Genomic DNA, 26,527 nt, shown 5'->3' on the forward strand with positions numbered 1-26,527 from the left:
TAGGCTGCCAGGTCATTTCCCTTCCATTGCTTGCACTTTTTATTTATTTATTTATTTATTTTTTGAGACAGAGTCTCACTGTTGCCAGGCTGGAGTGCAGTGACGTGATCGCCGCTCACTACAACCTCCGCCTCCCAGGTTCAAGCCATTCTCCTGCCTCAGCTTCCCAAGTAGCTGGGATGACAGGCGCCCACCACCACATGCAGCTAATTTTGGTATTTTTACTAGAGACAGGGTTTCACCACGTTGGCCAAGATGGTCTCAATCTCGTGATCCGCCCACCTCCACCTCCCAAAGTGCTGGGATTACAGGCCTGAGCTGACAAGCCTTGGTCACTTGCACCTTCTTTACAGCTGACACTTTCACCAGGAACCCAGGTACAAAACAACGGTGGCAGCAGCTGCTTTTGTGATCAAAGGGTGTTCCTTCTCCATTTAAATTCACAGGCTGCTGCTCAGTGACTGAACAGGAAGCTAGCCGGTCCCTTTAGCACTAACAAAACTTGACTTAGGCTGAAGGATTAGAAAGCACATCTTATTCTATGGACACTGTTACCCTTCGACAACCCTAACTAGGGCTGTGATCAAAGATCAACAATATTAACTTAATCCTTGTCAAATTCATTTTCATTTGATGATTCCCTTGCTCGAGGATCTACAGTAACTCTTAGTACATTTCATAGGTCATTCAAATTCCTCCACCTGGAATCCAAAGTTATGCATAATCCAACCCCACCAAACCTTTTCAACTTTTATCTGTTACTATTCCTCTGTACCAACTTTCTTTTCTTTCTTTCCTTCTTTTTTTTTTTTGAGATGGAGTCTTGCTCTGTCACCCAGGCTGGAGTGCAGTAGTGTGATCTCTGCTCACCGCAGCCTCTGCCTCCCAGGCTTAAGCGATTCTCTAGCCTCAGTCTCCTGAGTAGGCTGGGATGACAGATGTGCACCACCACGCCTAGCTAATTTTTCTATTTTCAGTAGAAATAGGGTTAGGGTTTCACCATGTTGGCCAGGCTGGTCTCCAACTCCTGGGCTCAAGTGATCCATCCACCTTGGCCTCTCAAAGTGTTGGGATTACAGGTGTTAGCCACTGTACCTAGCACCAACTTTCTTTTCTTAGGAGGGCTAAATTACAACAGGGCTAGTGTCGCAGAGTCTTAGCTGAGCTGAATTCAAACTAAACAGTTTAGAACAGTTTTTTCCGTAAAGAAAAATATACATTTTGCAGAAACGTTTATAAGAACCAGTGTCTCATGCCTGTAATCCAGCACTTCGGGAAGCTGAGATGGGAGCATGGCTTCAGTCCAGGAGTTAGAGACTAGCTTAGGCAACATGGTGAAACCTCATCACTACCAAAAAAAAAAAAACAAAAATTAGCCAAGCGCAGTGGCACACACACCCTGCAGTCCCAGTTACTTCAGGAGGCTGAGGCAGGAGGACTGCTTAAGCACAGGTCGAGGCTGCAGTGAGCCATGATTGCACCACTGCATTCCAGCATGGCAGACAGAGCAGAACCTTGTCTCAAAAAAAAAAAAAAAAAAAGAAGTTAGCAGTTCTTATTCAAGATAAGACATTCAAGATGTCTTTTCAAAATATGTTTTGAATTTTAAAAATCCAAAATTATTGTTTTCATAATGTATAAATGTGAAAGACTTGTCACAAATGACACTACTATAGTAATGCCTTATATTAGGTTGGTAGGGGGTTGGATGGTACAGGTGTACGCATTAGTCAAAATCAGTGAATGTACACTTAAAGATTTATATATTTCATTGGATATAAATTTTACAACAAATTCACTGTCAACAAACTCTAGTCAATGACATGCATGCCAAAGCAGTTAAAGAAAAACGTACAGGTATCTGCAATTTAAATGGATGGGTAGCTATATGATAAAGGAAGTAATATTAAAATGATAATGGTAGGATCTAGGTGATGTATTCTCTATAAAATTCTTTATACTTGGCTGGATATTCGAAAAATTTCATAATAAAACATGAGGGAAATGCCATTGATAACACACTGTACTTGTAAATTGTAAATGCTGATAACACACTATATTTCATAAAACTGTAAGATGCTAAGTTTGGTGGCAACACCAGGTATTTGCTCCTTCCAAACTATCCTGCAAACACCTCTTATAGAATGGTTGCCTCTCCTTGCATACTATAAGTTCCTGGTGGGCACCGATCTAACTTAATTTGTATTTATATTCCTATTGCTTTGCATCATGTTTGGGGAATAATATGTGTTCAACAATAGTGGTATAATTGAATGAAAATGGAATACTACTAACGAACAAAGTATTATATTTCTAGCAGATTCACTATTCTTACACACTCTAAAGGTTAATAAGCTCAATTTGCAAGAGAAACGTGTCCTTCTCTCCAAGCATACAAAATTTCCAAAAACAAATTTTTTAAAAACTACTCATGAGATAATTTTATATTCTGTTACTTAAACCCAAGATTTGAAGGCCTCCTAACATGCAGTAACTATTTAGTAGTTTTTTTTTTTTTTCCTAGAAAAGCGAAGTCTCAGAACTCCACGGAAGCCTGGAAGTTGTTTTATTCTAATTATAGATGAGCTTTCAGAACAAAGAGATCTCTTAACTGGTCAAAAGCAGGAAACTGAGGGTCTGGGAAGAAGACAAAAGCAAAAGCCACATAAAAAGTCATGGAGCAAATTAATCAAGAACTTTAGCAAGAAACGCAAAGTCTTAAGGAGGACAAGCAGAACATCTCCAGCTCCCCGTGGCCGGGCTCCTCGCCTTCTCTTCATTCCAGCCAGTTAGAGCGCCGGGCCGTCCGCCACTCCCAGGATGCCATGCGACTGCAGCGGCCGCTGCGAGGATGCGCTTCCCCACACCAACCTCCCAAAAACAGCGTGGCTTTGTGGCGTGAGCACCTGGTTCCGATCTGAACACATGGATCCGAGTCCCAGCTCCCCCTCCTGCCTGGTCTGCAGCCCTGCGCAAGTCCTCTTGCCCTCGCTGGGCCTGTTTCCTCATCTGTAAAATGTAATGATTCCCTATCATTGGCTATAGGGAGATGAGGAGTCTAAATGGTTTTAAGGCAGACACAGGCAACTCTCCAACTTGTTACGGTTCTGAAGTTCGCGGTGCTCACCAACCAGCCAGCCTTGAGACCAATCTCTCAAAGTCACCTGTACCCCTCCCTTCCCGCCCGGCTCCAGTGCTGAGGCCGCTCCCTCCTGCTGGCCCCCAAGCGGAAAGCGCGCGGCGCCGTCTGCCGTACCTGCAGCCACCTGGTCAGCGGGGCCCTCTTGCTGACCCATGACGAAGTCGTGCACGAGGCCCCACAGGGCGTCCGTAGGCGCCGCCGCCTCCACAGCCGCGGCGGCGGCCATGACGCGAACTAGAGACCGTGGGAGGGGATATGGGCGGTGGCACGAGACGAGCCTCTCCGCGCATGCGCCCCCCGAGCCAATCGCCAGGAGAAGGCTAAGGGGCGGGGCGCCCGGGGTCACGTGCGGGCCGGCTTCTGGTCCAGGCACTTCCACGGAGGGGCGGGGCGTGGAATTGGGCGGTGGCACCGAGAGGGAAGGCGGCTGCTGGGCACGCAGTCGGGGGCCATTGAGGGCTAATAATTCCCGGCCCTGCTCCCCTGGAGACGGGCGGCGTGGCGGGCACCTGGCTGGGTGGGGAGAGGGGCGGTACGCACCACAGGGGAAGCCAATGAGAAAATCAGGCCCAGCCCGAGGGGGCGGTGCTGTCGGTCACATGCGCACCTGGGGCGGGTGGTGGCGGCGGTGGGGGCACCGCGAGCCGGCGGAAGGGAGCGGGGCCGGGCTGGGGCGGGGTTAGGTAGGTGAGTGACAGGCTCCGGGGGGCCGGCCCCTGCCTGGAACCCTGAGCAAGCAGGGAGTAGCTGCGGCGGTGTCCGCCCCCTCTCTCCGCCCCTCCAGCGGAGCTGGTCTCCAGCCGGGCACCGTCGCGGGCCCCCCTGGCCCGGCCACCTGGGACCGTGCTGGGGAGTCTGCCACCTCCCTCTCTCCGCTGGCCCGCAAAGTTTTGGCGGAGCCAGCGTCGGGGCTGAGCGCGTCCCCGGGGGGAGATCTGTGAGCGCCCGATGCCGGGCGGCCGGAGCCGTTGACCTGGGACGCCGCCGTCCCGGACAGGAGCGCGGAGCAGCCGACCACCCCGCCGCCTCCGGTGCATGGGGACTGGCTGAGGAACCAGCATGGGCAACTGCGTGGGGAGACAGCGCCGGGAGAGGCCGGCCGCCCCGGGACACCCCCGCAAGCGAGCAGGTAACGACGGGGAAAGGAGCAGGGCCTTGGGCATCCCGCCAGTTATCCCCGTCCCCGCCCGAGCCCTGGGCTTACCGATCGACTCCCCACGGCTGCTGACGCCTGGGTTTCCCCGATGGGCTGCTCAGTAGCCAGACGGGGCCGCTCGGCAGCGCCGGGCGGCGGGGGGAGCTGAGTTGGGGCAACTGCGAGCACCGAGCCGGCTGCACGACCAACTCTCTCCAACTGGGAAGCTCCTGGTGGGGGTGGGGGTGGGGGCAGGAAATGTTTGCAGACCGCAGCGGGGCCGACGGAGGGAGGAGGGACCGGGGCGAGGGCGCTGCTGGCCTGGCAGCTCCCGCCGGGGTCGGACGCCGGCCCGTCGGGGCACGGCGGGGGCAGCCAGGCGTCCCCAGAACTCGGAGCGAGCGGGGCGAGAACAGTCGCTCCTTCCAAAGACTGCCATTATCGGGCTGCAGATCGTGTCTGCCGGAATCCGACTTGCAAAAGCAGCGCAGGACTCTGGGAAAGAAATCTTCATTTTTCCCTGAGGGGTTTTTAGAGCCTCTCGGCCCTCTGGGAGTCCAGAAAACGTGGGGTGCGGGCTGAGAGTCGTCCTCGGGATTGTTGGGATCCTTCCTAGCTTTGGGAGTGGGATCGCTCGCTGGTGATCCTCGAGGCCTGGGCAGCACCTTCTCACTTTCATGGTACACCCCTCCTGCCATGGCGCTTCGCCCCGGGAAGAGGTCTGGCGGTCATTTTTCTGGGTCTTACCCTCACTTCCTTCTTTGAGGGTGTTGCAAGGACCTGCAGGGAATGATAAAATCGTAGACTTGAGAGTTCAAAGGAGCCTTCGAAACTTGTCTGGATTCCAGATGGACCTACCTCCTTCTCTCTATGTCAAAGCCAGATCATGAGTGGTTGAGCACCTTGTCCGAAGTCACACAACTAGTTAGGAGCAGAGCTGGGGCTAGAACTCAGCCTCCTCTCCCACCCCGTTGCCACATATCCCCTTATGTAAGCGGAGCCACAGGCAGAGTCGTTAATGAAGTGGAAACTCTAGCTGGAGTTTCCTGTCTCCCTAGACACCGAAGGTGTGTTCCTTGGGTTGCGGAAACTGGGAAGGAAGATGGGGGAACCAGGGGAAGCAGGGAAGGATGTCTGTGTGGTGGACAGGATGACTTGTGGAGGAAGAAATGTGTTTTTATGGGAAGGATGGAGTAAAACTTACTGAAAAATCTCTTGTCTGAAGGTAACTCTGACCATTCTTCTGACTGAGGAGAGATGATTCTCAAACCCAAGGGCTGGCTTGCTTTCATTCATTCATTTGTTCAACAAATATGTGTTCAGTACCCATAATATATTTTGTGGCATTTTTTTGCTGTTGACAACTCTCTCCTATGTGACATTCTTCCCCTTCCTTTCTTAGCATCAGACTGTCTTGATTTTCCTTTCCAAACACCCTTTCCACCATCACCTTCTAGGTGGGAGCACACTGGTGCTTCTAATGACATTCTGTTTTTTCTCTTAATTACACTCCCTCCCAGAGAAATCTTGTTCAGTCCCACAACTCTTTGTCCATTGGGAAGACCGGTATGCTTAATCTTCAGCTGTTCTCTCTCGAACCCCAGAACCCCATCTCTAGATGCCCACTGGACACTGTGATGTAAATATTCCCAGATTTGACCCCTCCACAACCAGGCTCGGCATAGCTCCCTGTCCACCAGCTTTCCTTCTTTACTCTTATGTTTTCCAGCTGCCCAACTTTAGACTGTGAAGCGCTCTCTCTGATGACTTTCTCTGCTTCCTTGTCCCCTGCCTTGAGGCCAGTGGTCTGCTGGTTCTTCTTTCCACAGGTCTCGCAAACCTGCCCCTTGCCACCCCGCTGCATATCCTTGTCACTTCAAGTCAACCCTTGTTTCAGGCTGAAGTGAGATGCCCCCAAAGGCAACTTCATCTTCATTCATCATCCAGCCCTACACACAGTTGTCCCCTCAGAAGACATTTGTTAAATTAACTTCTTTCTTTATTTTTATTTATTTATTTGTTTTTTATAAAGATGGGGTTTCACCATGTTGGTCAGGCTGGTCTTGAACTCCTGACCTCAGGTGATCAGCCCGCCTTGGCTTCCAAAGTGCTTGGATTACAGGCATGAGCCACCACGCCCAGCCTAAATTAACTTCTTTCAGATTTTATAATTCTGTGTTCAAAAAATCTTTCTACACTTGGCCAGGGGTTGTGGCTCATGCCTGTAATCCCAGCACTTTGGGAGGCTGAGGCAGTGAATCACCTGAGATCAGGAGTTCGAGACCAGCCTGGCCAATGTGGCAAAACCCTATCTCTATTAAAAATACAAAAATTAGCCAGACGTGGTGGCAGGCACCTGTAATCACAGCTACTCAGGAAGCTGAGGCAGGGAGAATTGCTTGAACCTAGAAGGCAGAGGTTGCAATGAGCCGAGATCGCACCACTGCTCTCCAGCCTGGGCAATAGAGCGAGACTCCGACTCAGAAAAACAAAACAAAACAAAAAAACCTTTCTGCACTTTCCCACTCCTATAAGAACTATAACTTTCAAGGCTGTTCAAGTCTGGCCCAGTCCTTCCTTTTAAGTCCTGATTTATTTCCCTTCTCTGACATTAAGACCACTAGTGTTTGGGCGTGCCATTTCCTTATCAAGAGTCTTTCAGGCCAGGCTCAGTGGGTCACGCCTGTAATCCCAGCACTTCCGGAGGCTGAGGCGGGTGGATTACCTGAGGTCAGGAGTTCGAGACCAGTCTGACCAACATGGTGAAACCTCGTCTCGAAAAAAAAAAAAAAAAAAAAAAAAGAGTCGTCTCGAAAAAAAAAAAAAAAGAGTCTTTCATCCCTTGGGTTCACTTTAAGTGCCGTTATCTTGAAGCACCTTGCCTGACACATCTGCCATTTCCCCCTTCATCTGCCCCTCACCTCCACACCCCGTGGAACTCCTGCAGACACATTATCTATGCCACTTACTTAACAATTATATACTCCATATTATTAGTCATGTCTTTGATGTTTAGTCTTTTATCAGCAACTACATTACAAGCCTCAAAGACCTGGGTTCTGTCTTATCCTTGTGGATATGCCTCTCTCACTCACTCATATTGCCATGCGCACACACACTCAGCATTTAACACCATGAATTGTACAGAGGTGGCACCCAGTCTTTGTTGAATTTAGAAAGCTAATTTCATCCTACCATCTGTATTTTTCATATATCTGCATTTTGTTTTTACCTGCTAGTTTATCATTACTTTAATTCTGTGGGTCCTACTATGAATAGCTTTATTCATAAAATCCAAAGCTGAGGGGAACTCTGCAGGATGACAAATTTGGTACAAGGGAAGGAATCCTTAACTTCACGGTGTGCACCTGGCATTCCTGTAACATCTGTGGCTTTTCCTTTGACAAGAATGTAGTTTTATGTTGTAAGACTAATACCTAAAACTCCCCCAGCACCACTATAACTCTTACCTTTCCTTTGGCACTAACGTAATGGGCAGAAAGCCTCAACAGGGAGATAGGACCTGAGTTCTAGTCCTGGGCCTATAGCTCAGCGACCCTGGACAAGTCATCAAACCTTTCTGGGTCACACTTTGAATATTTCAGAAAGAGGGAGGGTTATACAAGATCATTAGAGCTGTTTTATCATCTTCACAAAGGCAACTGTTTAAAGGTGGAAAGTCACTGAGGTGAAATCTTTATGCCTTGTAATGTCTCCCTTAGTCCTTAGTTCTAGCTTCTTAGTCACTGGGTGGGGAAAGCAGAGACACAGTGCTTTCTGGTCAGGGATTCTTGCATTAAGTAGAAGTTGTCTCATCTCATCAAGTTTTGTGATTGTTACTCTTTTCAATCTTTTTTTTTTTTTTTTTTTTTTTTTTTTTTAAGAGAGAGGGTCTTGTTCTGTCACCCAGGCTGGAGTACGGTGGTGCAATTATAGGTCACTACAGCCTCTAACTCCTGGGCTCAAGTGATCCTCTCCCCTCAGTCTCCCCAGTAGCTAGGACTACAGGTGTGCACCACCACGTCCAGCTAACTTTTTATTTTTTTATAGAGATAGAGTCTTGCTGTGTTGTCCAGGCTTGTCTCAAACTCCTGGCCTCAAGTGATCTTCTTACCTTGGCCTCCCAAAGTGCTGGGATTACTGGCATGAGCCACTGCAGCCAGCCTTAAAAATTTTTTTTTGGATTATTACTTTTAACACATCCCCAGTAGGTCTGTGTTCCTCTCCTTCAGGTACTGAGTGATCCTTGTATGCTTCAGAGAATACTTAGGGATTTACTCCTTTGGTGGGGTGCTCTCGCCACCACCCCATACATATGCATCAGGTAGATAAATATCTCTGACCATGAACTGGGTGAAGCAGCCTCTCCCCCAGCCACTCCAGGGAGAAATAGAGGTGGTAGAACAGGCAAGTCTCTTGCCCAGCTCCACCCTTTGAGAATGTAGCAGGGCTGAAACCCAAATATCTGACTCTGCCGTGCCAGGCGTATCTACTTACGTTCCGGAATCTCAAGCTCGGGGTAGACAGACCCAGGGCCCCATTTGGGGCTGGTTGGGCTTGTCACTGTGGTTGCAAGAGAGTCTGCTTCTTGTGTGGGCTATGTGGCTATTCTTGAGGGAGTAATTGGGCAACTTCTCCACTTGCTCAGTAAATATTTACTGAATGCCAAGCACCTTGCTGGCTGTGAACCCACATGGTCCTTGGCCACACAGAGCTTACAGTCTTGTAGGGGGCAGACAGTAAACACATTGTCATTGCAAATTACACATGATCATACATAGCATTATGTATTATTATATATGCTGGCGACTCCTCCCACATTTATAATTTCAGCCCATTCTCTCCAACTCCAGCCTTGTATATTCTGCTGCCTACTCAACACATCTGCTGTCTAAAAGGCTTCTCAGTTTAACATGTCCAAAACGGAATGAACCCCATCCCATCCTTGTACCTTCTGAAGTCTTTCCCATCCCAGTTCGTAATGATTTCATCCTTCCAGATGCCCAGGCCCCTAAAATTCTAGTTGTCCCTGACTTCTCCCTTTCTCTCACATCCCACATCTATTTAATCAATAAATCCTGTTGGCTTTGCCTTAAATATATCCCGAACCTGACTCTGACCATCTCCACCACTGTCACCGTGGTCTAAGCTACCACTGGCCTCTGAACTGACCTTCCTGCTTCCTCCCTTGTCTCCCGACAGACTATTTCCATCCCAGCAGCCAGCACGATGCTCTAAACTGTAAGTCAGATTTCATTACTCCTTTACTCAAGCCTTCCTGTGACACCCCATCATCTCATTCAAGAGACCTTGTGTTGGCCTACAAGATATGGTATGATTTTTGCCTGCTTCTCTTTCTTAAGCCATCTTTTAAAAGCACTTCATCGCTTTGTTCAGCCCTCTGATACCTGAATGGGTCCCTCTCTCTCCTTGTCCTGGTCTCCTATTTAAGGAGTCAAACCCTCCAAGGCAATTTCATTTAAAATGATCCCCTTCCCTCTACCACCTGCTCTCAGCGTTATCTACCTCCCTTTCCTGCTTTATTTTGCTCCATCACCTGTGTCATCATCTGACATTGGCTTTCTCCCCTTGCTCCATGTAGTCAGAGATTTTTATTTGTTCACTCTCTGATACCAAGAGCAGTGCCTGGTAAATTTTTGCTGGATAATACTAGAGTTGGTGAAGTCTGTGGAAGAACAGAAATGACCACATCTGATTGCTCTCCTACCTTAGCTGGATGTTAAGGCAGGTATCTGAATGAAGGGACTTAATCTGCAACCTGAGAATGGTGTTCTCTCTGTGGGACTGGCTTCTCTCTTTCCCCCAGGTAGGGTAAGTTCTCAGATACCTGGAATATATATGACTCCTGTGGTTTGGGAGCCTTTTGGTGGGAGATACCAGGGTTGAAGCAGGAGAGCAAAGTGAAACTCCCTATGGGGGTCCTAACCAGGCAGTAGCACCTCCTTGCCATTTTATGTGTGCATCTATGTCAGAGTGGTCCCCCTCTGCCAGGCACATGTGACGTTTGTAGTCCTTAACTCACGGTGCAGGGATGGGGTGGCCTAATAGACCACAAGGCAGGAAGTCAGATGATGTGGATTTCAGGCCTCTCTTACCCATCAACTTGCTGGAGAATTTTTAGAATCATAGAATTTTAGAGCTGAAAAGGAACCTAAAGATTTCTATAACCTCTTTTTTCTTACCCAGCCATTAGAAAGAGAACAAAGGTATATCTATCCCCTGGCTAGTTCACAGAAACATGGTGCAACCTACATAAAAACTGCATGGGCTCCTTTAAGTTGTGAGTGTGCTGAGGTCAAGATATTATAGGGAAGTGGTCGAGGTCAAGTGTATTCAAAAGAATACGCTTGCTTGAGTGGTGATCTTGGGCAGGTCATTTGTTTCTTGCTCAGTTGATCCTCCATGTTGAAAAGATAATATTTCCAGTTTACTTCAGAGAGATGTTATGGAGGTAAAATAAGCTAATGGTGGTTTTAAAATTACTTTCAGGCTGCACAGTCTGCTCAGATATGAGCTCCCAACCCAGAGTTTCATCTGGCACTGGTGGGAAATGAAGCCTGGGGTCTCTGCTCCTTCCTAGTTGTTTGTGTGACTTTGGACAAGCCTCTTGATCTCTTTGAGCCTCAGTTTCCCCATTTGTACAATGGGGTGACTGCCACCCTGCTCACCTCTCAGAGAGATTGTAAGATTAAAGTGAGATCCTGGATGAAAAGAGACTTTGTGAACTTACAAAGTTTCTATTATTCCAAGCTACCAGGATTTTTACACACAAAAGCCATAGCCAGTGATTTTTCCCACTAGATGATTGAAGCTTACTCTTTTTAAGGAGCACAACTATAAAAGAAATGTTTAAAAACTATTTTTGGATGGGAATCTTTCTGAAACGAATGATATGCTTCTGAGCGAAATATTAATATACAGCGCATAAAGAACCTCTGCCTTGGGACTAGGGGTTGTGGAGTTCATACTGGTATGTACAGAGCACCTGCTTGGTGAAAGTGGGACCACAAAAGGTTCTTTCTCTCAAAAGTATTATCTCCCAAAGAAGAGAGCTGGGGTTGGGGAGGGAACTAACTAGTGGTGGGCAGAGGGAAATTGCTGGGGGAGAGCCCATTCCGGGAGTGCCCTGCCTCAAGGTTCCAAGTAGCAACACTGGTGCTGCAGGAAACTCTTAAATCCCGTTCAGGGCTCTGAGTGGGAAGAGCCAGTCCTCCCAGGTCAGTTACTGTACTTATAATAGTGTGAGGCCACAGGGCTTGTGAGACTCCAGGGCAGTGGGCCCCAAACTACGTGGTTCCCAGCTGTTGTGCTTTGGGGGTTCATGTTTCCACCTATAATCATTGCTCTATCTTCTGCCTGGGAGAGATATTAGTCACTTCTCTTTTTTTTTTCTTTACCTTTTTTAAAAATATGGTTACATAGATATAATATGAAATTTACTTGTATGTGGCAGCAAATTTTTTAGTCTATAGATTTGTAGTGTGAGTACATTCTTTGAAGTTGTTTTATAGCCATCACTAGTACCTATCTCCAAAACTTTTTCATTTCCCCCAACTGAAACTCTTTACCCATTAAGCACTACCCATTTCTTCCTCCTACCAGCCACTGACAACTGATATTCTGCTTCCTGTCTTATGCGTTTGACTACTCTGGGTACCTCCTGTGAGTCGAATCGTGTAATATTTCTCTTTCTGTGCCGGGCTTGTTTCACTTAGCATAATGCTGTCAAGGTTCATCCATGGTGTAGCATGTCAGAATGTCCTTCCTTTTTAAGGCTGAGTAATATTCATTTGTATGTATATACCACATTTTGCTGATTCATTCATCCATTGATGGACCCATGAGTTGCTTCCACCTTTTGGCTATTGTAAATAGTACTGCTATGAACAGGGGTGACAAATCAGGAGCAAAAGGTGAATGCACTCGGAGTCTCTGCTTTCAGTTATTTTGTGTATATACCCAGAAGTGGAATTTCTGGATCAAATGGTAATTCTATTTTTAATTTTTTGAATAAAAAATTACCACTTTCCTCAGCAGCTGTACCATTTTATATGCTTACCAACAGGGTACAAGGGTTCCGATTTCTCTATATCTTCACCAACACTTGTTATTTTCTGTTTTTTGTTGGTTTGGTTTTTTAAAAATTATTATTTATTTATTTACTTATTTTGCTTTGGTTTTATAGTAGCCATACTAATGTGTGTGAAGTGGTTTATCATGTAGTGATCATTTATGCTGGGCTTAAACAGCAGTCCCTCCAAATCTCTGGGTAAACAGACAGCTGAGTGTGTTAGAATTGTGCATAGAGGCAGGGTATGGTGGCCCACACCTGTAATCCCAGTACTTTGGGAGGCTAAGGCAGGAGGATGACTTGAGGCCAGGAGTTCAAGACCAACCTGGGCAACATAGTGAGACTTTGTCTCTATTTTAAAAAAATTATGCATACCAAAAGAGTAAACAGGCTTGGAGTGGAAGCCTGAGGGGTCCTTCAGAGAGTGATACACATGAGCTCCAGTGGGGAGACTGTGGAGTTTTTTCTTCTCAGTCAGTGTTTGAGCATTTGACTTGCTCTTTGCTTCTGGATTCCATTTTTTTTTTTTTTTTTTTTTGAGACTGTTCTGTCACCCAGGCTGGAGTGCAGTGGCACGGATCTTGGCTCATGGCAACCTCTGCCTCCCAGGTTCAAGCGATTCTCCTGCCCTGGCCTCTTAAGTACCTGGGATTACAGGCACATGCCACCATGCCCAGCTAATTTTTGTATTTTTATTAGAGATGGGGTTTTTGCCATGTTGGCCAGGCTCATCTTGTACTCCTGAACTCAAATGATCCACCTGCCCTGGCCCCCAAAAGTGCTGGGATTACAGGCATGAGCCACCGTTCCCAGCTGCTTCTGGATTTCCCACTATGTGGTCAGTAGTTGGAATGGATAGATAAGTGGCTTTCTTAAAGTATTTCTGTGTTGTTACAATTCATCTGGCCCCCTAGAAATGTTAATATTATCTTTTTTTTTTTTTTTTTTGAGATGGAGTTTTGCTCTTGTTACCCAGGCTGGAGTGAAATGGCGCGATCTCGGCTCACCGCAACCTCCGCCTCCTGGGTTCAGGCAATTCTCCTGCCTCAGCCTCCTGAGTAGCTGGGATTACAGGCACCTGCCACCATGCCCAGCTGATTTTTTGTATTTTTAGTAGAGACAGGGTTTCACCATGTTGACCAGGATCTCTTGACCTCGTGATCCACCCGCCTCAGCCTCCCAAAGTGCTGTGATTACAGGCGTGAGCCACCGCACCCGGCTGAAATGTTAATATTATCTTACTCTGGATTAGAGTGCCATTTTTTTTCCAGCTGTTTTTTGCAGATGGAGTGTGGTTCAGTTAGGAGAATGTAAGGTCTGGTGCAGTGATATGCACTGCTGAAAGTGTCTGCTACTTCTCTTAATCTTTGGGGACAAGATCTCTTCTTGCTTTCTGAGCCCACAGGAAGGGAGACTGAGCTCAGTGTGCACCCATATCTTTGACCAGCCTCAACCCCTCCAAACTGCCCTTATTGCCCTTAGAGGAACCTGCCCGGGTGTGGTGGCTCACACCTGTAATCCCAGCACTTTGGGAGGCCAAGGCGGGCAGATCACCAAGTCAGAAGTTCAAGACTGTTCTTGAACAGACAGAGGTTGTAAAGGATGGAAAATATAGCCAGGTCCTAGCCAATGGTCTGGACAACAAGCTCCGTGAAGACCTGGAACGACTGAAGAAGATTCGGGCCCATAGAAGGCTTCGCCACTTCTGGGGCCTTCATGTCCGAGGCCAGCACACCAAGACCACTGGCTGCCGTGGCTGCACCGTGGGTGTATCCAAGAAGAAATAAGTCTGTAGGCCTGGTCTGTTAATAAATAGTTTATATACCGGAAAAAAAAAAAAAAAGAAAAAGAAGTTCAAGACTAGCCTGGCCAACATAGTGAAACCTCGTCTCTACTAAAAATGCAAAAAAAGTTAGCTGGGTATGGTGGCACATGCCTGTAGTCCTAGCTACTCAGGAGACTGAGGCAGGAGAATTGCTTGAACCCTAGTGGTGGAGGTTGTCATGAGCCAAGACTGTGCCATTGCACTCCAGCCTGGGCAACAGAGCAAGACTCCATCTCCAAAAATAATAATAATAATTATTATTATTAAAAAAAGAGGAACCTGGCAGGAAATGGGCCGGAACACCTTCTGCAAGGTATGGGGAGGGAGACTGGGGGGACAGGGATGACTCCTCATTTGTACCTTTTTCCTCTGGGAGGCTGGGACCAGGAGCAAAGGGTGAATGGTGCCTAGGTAGCCAGTCACCAACCGAGTAGCCTGAATCTTAGGTGCCAGCCTGTACACTTGGAGTTGTGTTGTTTTTAAGAGCTCAGAGAGATGTAATTAGCAGCAGCTCACCTTTGCAGGGTGTTTGCCATGTACTAGGAGCATCACGTGCAGTATTTGGGTTAATCCTCACAACCACTGTGTGGGTAGATTCTATTATCACCTTTTCACAGATGAAGGAGCTGAGCCTAGAAAGGTAATGTCTGCAGCCTAAGGCCGCACAGCTTGTAAACTGCAGAGCCAGGACTGAAACCCAGGTGTCTCATCTCAGAGCCCACGCTTTGGGCCAGTGTGTAGTTTATCCTCATGAGAATGGGAAGAAGAGAACGCTTTTTCGGATTTGTTTTGTTTTTTAATGAGTTTATTATTGAGCACCTTCAGGCACCTTGCTGGATGCTTTTACAAACATCATCTCATTTGATTCTCCCTATTTTACCTATGGGAACATTCCTACCTATTTTGCATATTAAAGCTGATGCCCAGGAAAGTGAATGGATTACCAGTGGTCATGATGCTAAGACTTAGAGCTAGAACAGCCTGAGGATGTTGATTCATTCCAGTGCTCACAGCTCATTCCATTGTGCTGTGAGCCCTGACCAGCTCCCACCCCACCCCCATGAAAAGAAGCTGGTAGGTCAGCTGTAAAGTCTGCAAAACTCTTAAGGACTGTAGCCACTCCCTTTCTTTCCCATTGCTGTCCCTTCCTCCTTTAATTTCTCCACCCCAAGAGCACCACCTCCACACCTAGAAGCCATGTGAGTCCATCATCTTGGGTCAGAGTACTTGGCACATAGTAGGTGCTCAGTAAATATGCGTTGAATGTTGTTTGAGGGCTGGGTGTGCTGGAGGCAATAGAATCCCAGCCAAGACTGTGTTCCTAAAGAGAAACACAAGTAGAATGCAAATATTGTTGTTTCCTCCTCCTTCTCCCAGAGCAAACCTCCGCTTTCCAACACCCAGATGCCAGGGACTTGAAGAAAAGAGTGTCCTCGCTTTTCAGACTTTGAATTATTCCCAAATTCCCAAGGGAAAAGAGGCACAGAGTCATGTTAGCAAAGTGCTTGCAGAATCAGGTGTCACTCTTTGTAATTAATAAGATTAACGATCTCTTGCTTTGCTCAGCATTTTGTGGTTTTCAAAATGCTTTCTCAAGTATTATATATCATTTGATCCCGACAGCCATCCTGTTAGATAGGCAAGGCAGACTCATTTTTCCCGTTTCATGGATGAGGACACCGATACTTGGTGAGGATGTTAAAATACTGAAGGTTATTGACTGAACAAGTGGCAGAAGCCATAGGGCAGCGGTTCCACTGCTTTCTTACTATGGTGTGAAAACCTGAGATCAGAGCCTCAGTTTCTGCATCTGTAAAATGGGGTAATCATACATCATTTAGAGTAGTCAAATGTGATCATGTGTGTGACGTGATCAGCACAGTGCCCACATACAACACCGTGGATGCTTAGTAAATGATGGGGTGGGTTTTAGGGATAATAACGCAAAGCTCATTGTTCTGCTGATAACTTGTGTTGTACCGACCCTGGTTCCACCCCAACTTTGAGGAGGAGCAGAGTGTAGCCTCCTTAGTCCTCCCTAGTCACCCTCTGCTGTGGTTACCCTCTAGCTTATCCCCTGGAGTCAGAGTGCAATCACAGGGCTGGCCATGAATTTCCTTTTTTTTTTTTTCTTTTTTTGTTTTTTTTTTAGTGCAGTGGTGCAATCTCAGATCACTGTAACCTCTGACTTCTGGGTTCAAGTGACTCTCGTGCCTCAGCCCCCTGAGTAGCTGGGATTACAGGTATGTGCCACCATGCCCAGCTAATTTTTTTTTTTTTTTTTTTTTGTATTTTTAGTAGAGATGGGGTTTCATCATGTTGGTCAGGCTGGTCTTAAGTGGTCCACCCACCTCGGCTTCCCAAAGTGTTGGGATTACAGGTGTGAGCCACCTTGACCCTGCTATGAATTTCCTTTGATTTGTAAAATCTGAGGTCTGTCAAAGAGACCATCTATAAAGTGGTTTTCCTTTGGTGATGGGTCATTATGACAAGTGTTATTCATTAGTACCAATTTGCACTTTATTATCCCAGCTCCTCCACCTCATTAGCTATGTAACCTTGGGCAAGTTATTTTGAATTTTGAGGCCCCAGTTTTCTCATCTGTGAAATGGAGGTAACAGTGTCTACTCAATAGAGTTGTTGTAAGGATTAGATGGTGACTGCACATCAGGTCTTGAGAATGGTGCCTGGGACATATTACCTACTCAGTAAGTGTTAGTTATTATTTTTACTATTCTGACCATGCTTGATTCTATCTATATTAAAGCCAGCTGCCCCCAGCCTTATACTCCCCCTGATGTTAAGATATATGACAAGTAAAGTTCATGTGCAAACCCTGACCCTGACGTCTGTCCTGGGTTATCTACTGTTCCACCCACTCATTCAGGAAGGCAAATCGGAAGCAAGTTGCAAGATAGTGTTGTTATCATAGAGATATCCTTGAATCCTGCTTTGTTTTTTAAAAATGTGAATCGTTCACAAGAATGAGAACATCACTTGCAACACACCCTTCGTATAACTCTTGCTGCTGATCTCAGCAACAACCAGCGGCTACTTTTCTAAGCAATCTCCACATAGATGGAAACATTTCTTGCCAGTAGTTCAAGGCTGTGAGTGCCCTCTGTTTGCTGTTGCCCCTCTTCAGCTTGGCAGAACACCTCTGAGTCCCCAGGGCTTCCTTCCTGGAGCTTTGTGCATTTCTCTGATATACACTGTCAGCTGCAGATACCTCCTCTGTGAACTTCCAAAAAGCTGCCGATAAACATCCACATCAGAGCCTCTTTCACACTTGATGAGTACCCTCCACCCCCCACATAACTAGATTCAAAACTGTTGTTGGATTTCTTGTATACTGCTACTGATTGTGGCTGACTGTGCAGCAGGCACTGTAATAGGTGCTTACACACATCTCATCTAATCCTCCCAATAGTCCACTGAGGTAGAGATTTTCCTTTAGGGGCGAGGTGCAGTGATGTTAACTGTGTGTTGGGGGACTGTGGGGCACACAGTGAGAATGAAGTGTTTGGGTTCTCAGTCTTGGGATCCTTCCATGCAGTACCTACTTCACTGTCAACTTCAACAAAGGACTCCCTGGGCCCTAAACAGGTATAGCTGGTTTACCGATGTCACTGCCACTCATGACTAGCAAGTAGTCTACTTCTGCCAGTTCTTGTACTATATATCTGAATGTGCCAGAAAGTGCACTTTGTGACAGCCTTCATGGATTTGTTCCTCCTTCCACCTCTTCCCACCCGCCACGCAGTGTCTGGGAGACAGACCACACTGTCCTCTGGTAAATGGGATACTGCACATGGCATTGATTTTTTTTTTTTTTTTAACTGAGTGAAAGCGCTCTGTTCCCCCAAAATAGACTGTCACATGGCACGAGCACTTTATTTCCCCAGCCTTCACAGCAGCTCCAGGAATTGCCATCACTGAAATCAGTATCATTTATCAATCTCCTACTGTGTATGCTAGGCAGCCTACTAGATTCTTGATATCACTGTTGACAGTTTTCACATCTACCCTGTAATGGCAGGCCTAATTTATGTCCATTTTACAGATGAGGAAACTGAGGCTGTGGGGGAAGCGTTGAGACACTTGCTAATGACAGTGGAGAGTTTGAATCCTGGCAGTTGATTGAATCCCGGCAGTTGTATTCTGGGGACCTACACCCTAGCCACTATGGGAAACTGCCTCACAATATCTGCTATGTCGGCCTTATCCCAGGCACTATGTTAGGGGAGGGGAACACAGCACAGTCAGTTCTCCTCAAGGAGTTCAGAGTGATAGACTGAATAATACTGGAGTTTCTATGGTTGGTTTTTATTTTTTTCTAAACCTATTTCCACCTGCCCCCGCCCCTGCTCCTGGCCCAGGCAGCAGATCCGTAACACAGGGCCAAGGGTCCAGGGGAGCTGGGGAGGCAGTTCCTCGGGGGACAGCAGTGCTCTGCACTGCGTGTTTCCACCCCAGGCTGACTCCTCTGTTTTCTCTTTGCCCTTCTCCCCTCTACTCTCATATCAGATCCACAAAGCCAAGAGCTCATTTAGGTCTGGCTCAGTATGATCATCCTGCTGTTACCTGGTCCAGGTCTGGCTACTGAGGAGAAGGAGACTTTATTTGGTCAGGAATTTATTGCTACTATGACTTTTTATAAGGCCCAAATGACATTTCTTAGAAACCCACATGCTGTATACACTGTTATTTATGCTCGCTTCCTAGGGACAAGATGGGCCAATCTTCAGGTTCACTAGGCAAAAGCAAAGCTACATTGGGTCCTTTATTCTGCAGCCTACCCCTCCTGTTTGCAGCTGAGCCTAGCTGTGTCCTGCTGTGACACATGTCCCATGGAAGATTCAAGGCCTAGATGTCTGATCCATCACTGAGCACCAAACACTTTTTCTGCAGCCCTGGATAGAAGTGCTCAGCCTGCCGCTATTGAGAGTACTATTCCTTGGGCATTTGCCTATGGTGGGTCCACAGCCCAGAGCAATTGTGCAAGGAGAGACTTCCGCCCAAAGGCCCTGTCCCTCGTGTGTCTGGCCCACCCACAGGTACTAGTTTGAGTAGGGATGGATGGGGACCCCATCTGTAGGCTGCACCTGGGGCCTCAATTCTAGAGATTAAATGATCTCTTTTTCAAAATTCATAGGGTTGGCAGGCTTGCACAGAGTCCTTCCTTTTAGGGGAAGGGAATTGGTATTGCTGGGGAGTTCAGCTGGAAGAACTTGGGACTGGTTCAGAGGGGTCAAGCCACTGCCTGTGGTCTGCTCTGCACAGAGTTGGTGCTGGTATCCAATCCAGGAAATCTGACTCCCTTTCCTGTGCCCTTTCCAAAATTCCACCCTGCCTCATTCCTGCAAATATGTATGCACATATTATACATATATACCTCATCATCCAGATGGCTTATGGTCTACTTGGGAGAGGAAGCAGACGAAGGTATAACACCACTTCAAACAAGACAGCATGTAGACAAGTGCTAAGTCATCCAGTGTAGACAAGTTGAGACAAAGGCAACGTGTAGACCCTTTTTAGAAAGAGTTGGGATGAGATAGGTCCCTGTGAACTCGACTTGTGGAGGGAAGATTTCTGAGGGTGGTGGGACCCAAGATGCTCCTTGGGGGATTGGGATGGACAGATACTGGGAGTGAGAGGGCATAGTTTGTAGAAGGGTTACGGATCTGAGGAAGTGGTGCAGGTTAGAGAGAAGCAAGCAATACAATCTTTATTGTAAAAGTAATGTGTGCTCATGTAAAACATGTGAACGATAAGAGAAAGCTCAAAGAAGAAAATCTTTGTACTCCCACCAGCCAGACAGTGTCTCCATTCTCATTTGGTGTTTATCTTCCTGTTTCTTTTTATTTAGAGATAGGGTCTTACTCTGTGGCTCAGGCTGGAGGGCAATGGAGCTATTATAGTTCACTGCAGCCTTGAACTCCTGCTCTCAAGTGATCCACCCCAGCCCCTTAGTAGCTCAGACTACAGGTGTACATTACCACACCCAGCTAATTTCTGTATTTTTTTGTAGAGATGGGGTCTCGCCGTGTTGCCCAGGTTGGTCTCAAACTCCTGGCCTCAAGCAGTCCTCCCACCTTGGCTTCCCAAAGTACTGGGATTACAGATGTGAACCATTGCACCCAGGCTCCTTTTCTTTTTTAAGGCATTAGGATCAATCTGGTCAGACGTGGTGGCTCTCGCCTGTAATCCCAGCACTTTGGGAGGCTGAGGCGCATGGATCACCTGAGATCAGGAGTTCGAAACCAGCCTGACCAACATGGTGAAACCCTGTCTCTACTAAATACAAAAAAATTAGCCGAACATGGTGGTACATGCCTATAATTCCAGCTACTTGGGAGGCTGAGGCAGGAGAATTGCTTGAACCTGGGAGGCAGAAGCTGTGGTGAGCCAGGATTGTGCCATTGCACTCCAGCCTGGGCAACAAGAGTGAAACTCCATCTCAATCCCCCACCCCCACCCCCCCCACACGATCGAATCTATCGTGCCCACCAAGATTATGGAAGGTATTGAATAGTATATGGGGATGCTTATGTCAAAGGCAGCCTCTGTTGGTTCTTGCACAAGGGCTGCAGATGAATGCAGCAGTTTGAGAAGAGGCATCCAACGTCTCTGAGCAGGCAGGATTGGAGCCTGGAACAAAGCAGTGGCTTTACCACCCGAGACTTGGGACTCTTTTATTACGTACTACAAAAGAGTCTCAGGTTTACTGTTCTGCACTGCCACCCAGGGGGCTCAGAGAAAGAATTTCCCCAGAGTTGTCTCAAAATGTTTGCTTGTTCCCTACCTGCCACCTCATCCCTCCCCATCCCCCGAATTCTTCGCTTTTCCATTTACCACCCAGTTTCTTAAGCAGTTCTCCTCCCCTAGAGTTGTTGGGGACACAGCCAGTTTTGCTACACCACAAACCTTTGCTGCTGCGTGAGGTCGTTTCAGGGGAGAAACTATATATAGCGGAGGACTAGCATCAGGACAGCTCCATGTTGTTCAGGCTGGTTAGCATCGTCCTTCCGCTGATGCAGGCAGGGTCACCTCGGATTCAGCACTCATCCATTGGCGGTGTGGTCAGGAGCCCCAAGGAGCCAGGGCAAGGTCATCTTATCTTCATTGCCCTACCCTCTCTGTGCAATCCCATGAATCTCTGGTTCCTCATCTGAGTGATGAAGGAGTTGGTCTGGGACGGGAATTCTGTACCGTTTTTCAAAGCTACCTGAACCCTTTCTGGGGTAAGCTTACAAGGTAGCTTGATATATGCAACCAACTGGGTACTGCACTGGCTGAAGCCAGAGAGAAGGCCCCCTGAAGGGATCCACTTATGTCCTGGGGTCCTGCAGAGCAAGCAGTTTGAAAACCACTGAGCAAGATGATCCTCTGAGGTTTCTTTCTGTAGCATAAATAACACATAAACAGGGCTGTAAGCTCTGTGACCTTTGGAGACTTTGATGGTCATCTTGGGTAGACTGGGGGTGTGGCATATGGACAGATCTCGGGCAGTCTTTTGGAGTGGGGGGCAGCCAGGGAGTAGCACAGTTTGCAGATACAGTGGACTTGCTGGCCTGCATGTTGAAGGGCTGTTTCTTTTTCCACCTACTCCTGCCTGCCTTTCTTTTTAGCACTGGTTTGCCCCAAAGAAGAGATGAAAACGAGGATTTAATGCATTTCAGGCAAGGAAAGGGCATTTAATTTAAGTTGCCTGAGGCTGAGTTACACATTTTATGGAGAGAGTATTTGTGCACAATGGTGCCTTTGGCAGAAATAGGAAAGCCAGAATGTGAGGCCAGTTTTTCTTCATTCAGCAAGTATTTGTAGAGCACCAGCTTTGTGTTCCTGGAGAAGCAGAGAAGCGCAAGGGAGATCCCAGCTGTGTTAGAGCTCCTTGATTGCAAGTAAGGGAAACTGACTGAATCCAGCTTAAGAAAAAATGCTATTTATGATAGGGCTTCTGGGGGAATTCAGGACCCCACGGGCGGGGTTGCTGCCTGGCCTTAAGCAGGGATTAGAAAAACCTTGTTAGATTCTCCCTGTCTCTCAGCTCTGCTTCTCTTTGAGTTTCCTTCTCTTCTCTGCAGGCTGGCTTCCCCCCCTCAGCCCGCATGGTCCCCAACGTTCCTGCTGCAGTTCCAGCCACACTCAGCTATACTGAGATGTCCCTGTCCAAAGTCCATTCCCATGGGAGAAAGAGTCTGGTTGGCACAGCCTGGGTCACATCTCTACCCTCAGTCTACTCAGCTCCAGCCAGGGGATGGGGACACACAAGATGAAACAGGTCTGGCAGGAGCCACTCTTGATACCATGCAGATCAGAGGCAGCTTCAAAGAGGGGAACTTTGACAAAGCGGTGTGCTCCTCGAGGCTTTGATGAGGAGCTTGGGTCCCAGGGAGGAAACTGGGTGTATGTGGAACATCTATTAGCCACACCACGACACAATGAAAGAAGTGACCCTCAGCAGAGCCTGCCTGTTGCCAAATCCATAGCTCTTTCAGTTGGGGGTGTCAGACCAGAAGGGACAGGGACTCCGTGAGCCTGGTATCGGCAGTGTTCCACACGGGAGCAGGAGCCCATCCAGGTTAGCTCAGGGGAAAGGGGCTTTGTTGGAAGGGTTTTGGCAAGGCAGCCTGGCCTCCTGGTAGCTGGGGCTGGAAGACTGTCAGGAGTGGAGGCAGCCCTGTCTTTGGGGAGCTGTGTGACCTCTCTGCTTTTGTCTGAGCGTCTGCTCCTGGCCTCCCTCTCAGTAGACTCAGCCTTCTCCTCTTACATGTCAGCATGTTCTGTAGTTGAGCACACCAGTGTCACCGTGGATGGCTTCTCTGGGTCATGGGCAGCTAGTGAGGGGCAGCTGGACCTCGTTGACTGGGTGGTTGCCCCTTTCAGGGCTTTGGGCAGGGCAGGCATTAGAAACCCATCTCCTCACATCTCTTACAGTCAGGGGATGCTGTGGACACTGGAGAGCAGTACCTTGAAGGATAGGGAGAGCCAGGACCGACCTGCACCAAAGCCAGGGTGCAGGGAGGAGAGGGCAGTAAGAGGTGGGCCCTGAATGGCATCTTGGATGCTGAGCTGTGGGGCAGGGCCGTGGAAGTGTGAGGAGCCACGGGGAGCCCGTGACCAGGGAGAGGCAGGGCACCTGAGAGGCCATTGCTGGACTCTGAGGATGCTGGGAAAGGGGTAGGGCAGGATGGAAGACAGGGAAACCACCTGGGAGGCTGGTGGCACTCCAGACAGCAGGGGAGGGTTAGCAGTGGAGGTGCAAGGGGTGTGGAAGACCCTTTGAAGAAGGAGGTCCCGAACTTTAGCAACAGTCTGGCTGAAGCAGAGGGATGGCCCAGTGGTAGGGGCACTGGCTAGGGCCTGGCACCTCTGGGGCTTGAGGAAGGGGAGCGATCGGCAGCCAGAGGAGTGGGGTGCCACTAGAGAACCTGGTGGTTGTGGTTGAGGGTGGGGAGATCTGGGGATATTTACAGCAGGAAGGGCAGTCCCCAGGTAGAGAAGGAACTGCTGGAGAATGGGTCCTGGGCCCACCAGCTCTGCCCCTCAGCAGCCGTGACACTGGCCAAGTTGCCTCAGCTCCCTCATCTTCAACATAGGGACAGTCTCTGCCCAGTCCCCTTGCAGAGGTGTGGGAAAGGACCGAGTTGTGCATGTCACAGGGCTCTGTGCACTGGAAAGTCTTGTGCAGATGCAGCAGCCTTGTGACCGCGGTTGCTTGCCACATGGTGCTGCCGTTGGCTCTCTGAGGGATCAGGGAGACTTCCTTTCTGGCCCTGGGACATGACTGAACACTGGCTCCACCACAGCCCATCTGAGCATCTTGGGCTGGTGACCCTGCTGCCAACCGTGTTCCCTGTTCCTAGGGGTGAATAGAGAACAGCACCTGCCCGGGCCTCGAGCCTGAAGGTCTAGAAATGACCGCATAGGCCTAGGATCCCTTCACCTGCACCGGCTCCTGAGATTCCCTGGTGGTGCTGTGCATGTGGAGACCAGCGGCAGGGCCGAGGCAGGAGGGATGTGGCTGTGTTCTCCTTCCTAGACAAGCCAAGAGGCCAGAGAGGACGTGGTTGAGTGGGGACAGACACACCCCATTTACTTCCTAGTGTGGAACTGGAGGAGCCACTCTGAGAATGGTATTGGCCTCCTTGGCCTGTTTCCCAGAGGGAGAATCTCGGAGCACTTGTTTCAGAGATACCGGGAAAGTGGGGAATGCTGAAACCTGCATCCTGTTTTGCTGCTGGCCTCGGGAAGAGGACCCGGATGGGGGCAGTAGATGGTGGCAGAGACTGGAATATTGGCTGCATCCTGGGGCCCATCGAGCTGTGGGAGGCAGAGGGGGGTTGAGGTGAGGACTTGAGGTCAACAGGGGAGAACGTGCAGCTTCCTTCCTGTTGGGTGCTGACCTTGCTCCATTCAGGACTGCCTGGCAGCCTGGTTCCTTCTCCCCAGCTGCCCCTCCCCGAGGACATGGCCTGCTCTCCTCTGCAGCCAACGTCCCACGTTTCCTGTATGAGCCATGCCCGAGGCTGCCTCCAGCCCACCTGCAGCTTCCTTTCTCCAGGAAGGCCTGGCTTCCACGTGTGTCTTCCTCGCCCTCCAGCCCTTTCGGCTATTTCTGTTCGTTTTCCCTCCACGGAGCCTCTAGCAGAGCTGCCTGCTCGCTCCCAACCCAAGCCAGCTTTTGTCTTCTCCTGCCCGCTCACTTCCAAACCCGGACCCCTTGGAACATTATTTTCTTTAAAGTGCAGCAGCTGTGCATTTTCCTGGTCTGCCCAGCTGTTCTTGTCCTTGACTGGAGGGTTTATATCACTTGCGACAATAAATAGGAATTGAGAATGAGAGGGTTGCAGACTGGCCTTCCAGCTGCCTGAATTCCTGTTGGGAAACAAGGAGAGAAATAAACACAATAAGGCTGACACTTAGAAGTCCTCTCCTTAGGCCGGGCGTGGTGGCTCACGCCTGTAATCCAAGCACTTTGGAGGCCAAGGCGGGCGGATCACCTGAGGTCGGGAGTTCAAGACCAGCCTGACCAACATGGTGAAACCCCGTCTTTAAAAAAAGAAAAAAAAGGCCGGGCGCGGTGGCTCAAGCCTGTAATCCCAGCACTTTGGGAGGCCGAGGCGGGTGGATCACGAGGTCAAGAGATCGAGACCATCCTGGTCAACATGGTGAAACCCCGTCTCTACTAAAAATACAAAAAATTAGCTGGGCATGGTGGCGCATGCCTGTAATCCCAGCTACTCAGGAGGCTGAGGCAGGAGAATTGCCTGAACCCAGGAGGCGGAGGTTGCGGTGAGCCGAGATCCTGCCATTGCACTCCAGCCTGGGTAACGAGAGCAAAACTCTGTCTCAAAAAAAAAAAAAAAAAAAGAAGTCCTCTTCATGACCACTTAATGTTTTCCAGATGTAGTACCAAACCTTTTCCCTGTATTATCTCATTTAATCTTTGTGATAACTCAGTGAAGTAAGTTATATGATCATCATCTCACGGCAAGGGACACAGAGGCCCAGAGAGGTGGTGTAATTTGCCCAATATCATCAATGAGTATGTGGCAGAAGCAGACCAGAACCTGTATCAGTCTGACTCCTGGGCCATTCTAACCACTACAGGAGGAGGGTGCCATGGGCCAGGCATCTCCAGAGCCCACTTGAACTTCAAGTTCTCCTTCTCTCCAGTTGCCTGTTGAAAATAATAACGTGCTCAAAGGAAACCTCATGGTGTCATTCTCAGAGCCATCCCTTGTTTTCCTTTCTCTGTACCCCAAACAACAAAAAGAACTTTTGGAGGGTAGAGGTATAGTATTTCTCTTTGCTTGGATTCCCCCTACCAGCATGCCATTTTAGTCTTCCGTGAAGCTCTAAGAACTTGATCGTCATTATCCTTGCAAATAGGGGGCTACAGAAGAAGAAATAATAGCCTGATCTTGACTTTTCTCTGATGATCTTTCCACTGAGATCATATTGCATTCTCTCCTGAGTGTGCTTGAAATGCCCCACGTTGCCTGTTCTACACATTCCGTATTGACAGGGAACATTTCTACTGCTTGTGGTAAACCTTTTGTGTGCTATTATTGTCCATGAGTGGTGATTGTCAAGTGGGGAGAGAGAGGGAGAATGAATCACAGTCTCTGGGGATTGGGGCAAGTGTGAAATTTGAAAAGCATATTCAAGATCATAATCTCATTTTAGATTTGGAAAAATATGTTGTTTTTAAAATGTAAACAAAGAAAGTGGACTGACAAATCTTGCCTGATATTGCAGTATTTCTCAAGTGAGGCATAGCACAGTTTTAGGTGAGGTGTATATGGGAAGCCTGTATATTTA

General features: G+C 48.3%; 2 protein-coding genes across 7 annotated transcripts in view; one reads left to right on the forward strand and one right to left on the reverse strand.

Annotated features, from left to right (window-relative positions):
* Positions 1-3,417, reverse strand: part of MMS19 (MMS19 homolog, cytosolic iron-sulfur assembly component) — a 42,386-nt gene extending 38,969 nt beyond the window's left edge. For 2 of the 3 annotated variants that reach the window (XM_039465303.2, XM_010333224.3), the window contains exon 1: positions 3,257-3,415. In XM_039465303.2, the coding sequence (XP_039321237.1) occupies positions 3,257-3,368 (112 nt within the window). In that variant the 5' untranslated portion in view covers positions 3,369-3,415. Of the gene's footprint in view, positions 1-3,256 lie in introns of all 3 variants that reach the window. The other variant, XM_010333223.2, reaches the window with a different exon arrangement.
* Positions 3,418-3,767: 350 nt separating this feature from the next.
* UBTD1 (ubiquitin domain containing 1) overlaps positions 3,768-26,527 on the forward strand; it is a 63,780-nt gene continuing 41,020 nt past the window's right edge. Inside the window, exon 1 of one of the 4 annotated variants that reach the window (XM_003922339.4) lies at positions 3,768-4,271. In XM_003922339.4, the coding sequence (XP_003922388.1) occupies positions 4,202-4,271 (70 nt within the window). In that variant the 5' untranslated portion in view covers positions 3,768-4,201. The other 3 variants (XM_074382706.1, XM_074382707.1, XM_074382708.1) reach the window with 3 other exon arrangements.

The sequence above is a fragment of the Saimiri boliviensis genome, chromosome 12, assembly GCF_048565385.1.
Source record: "Saimiri boliviensis isolate mSaiBol1 chromosome 12, mSaiBol1.pri, whole genome shotgun sequence".
NCBI lineage: Eukaryota > Metazoa > Chordata > Mammalia > Primates > Cebidae > Saimiri > Saimiri boliviensis.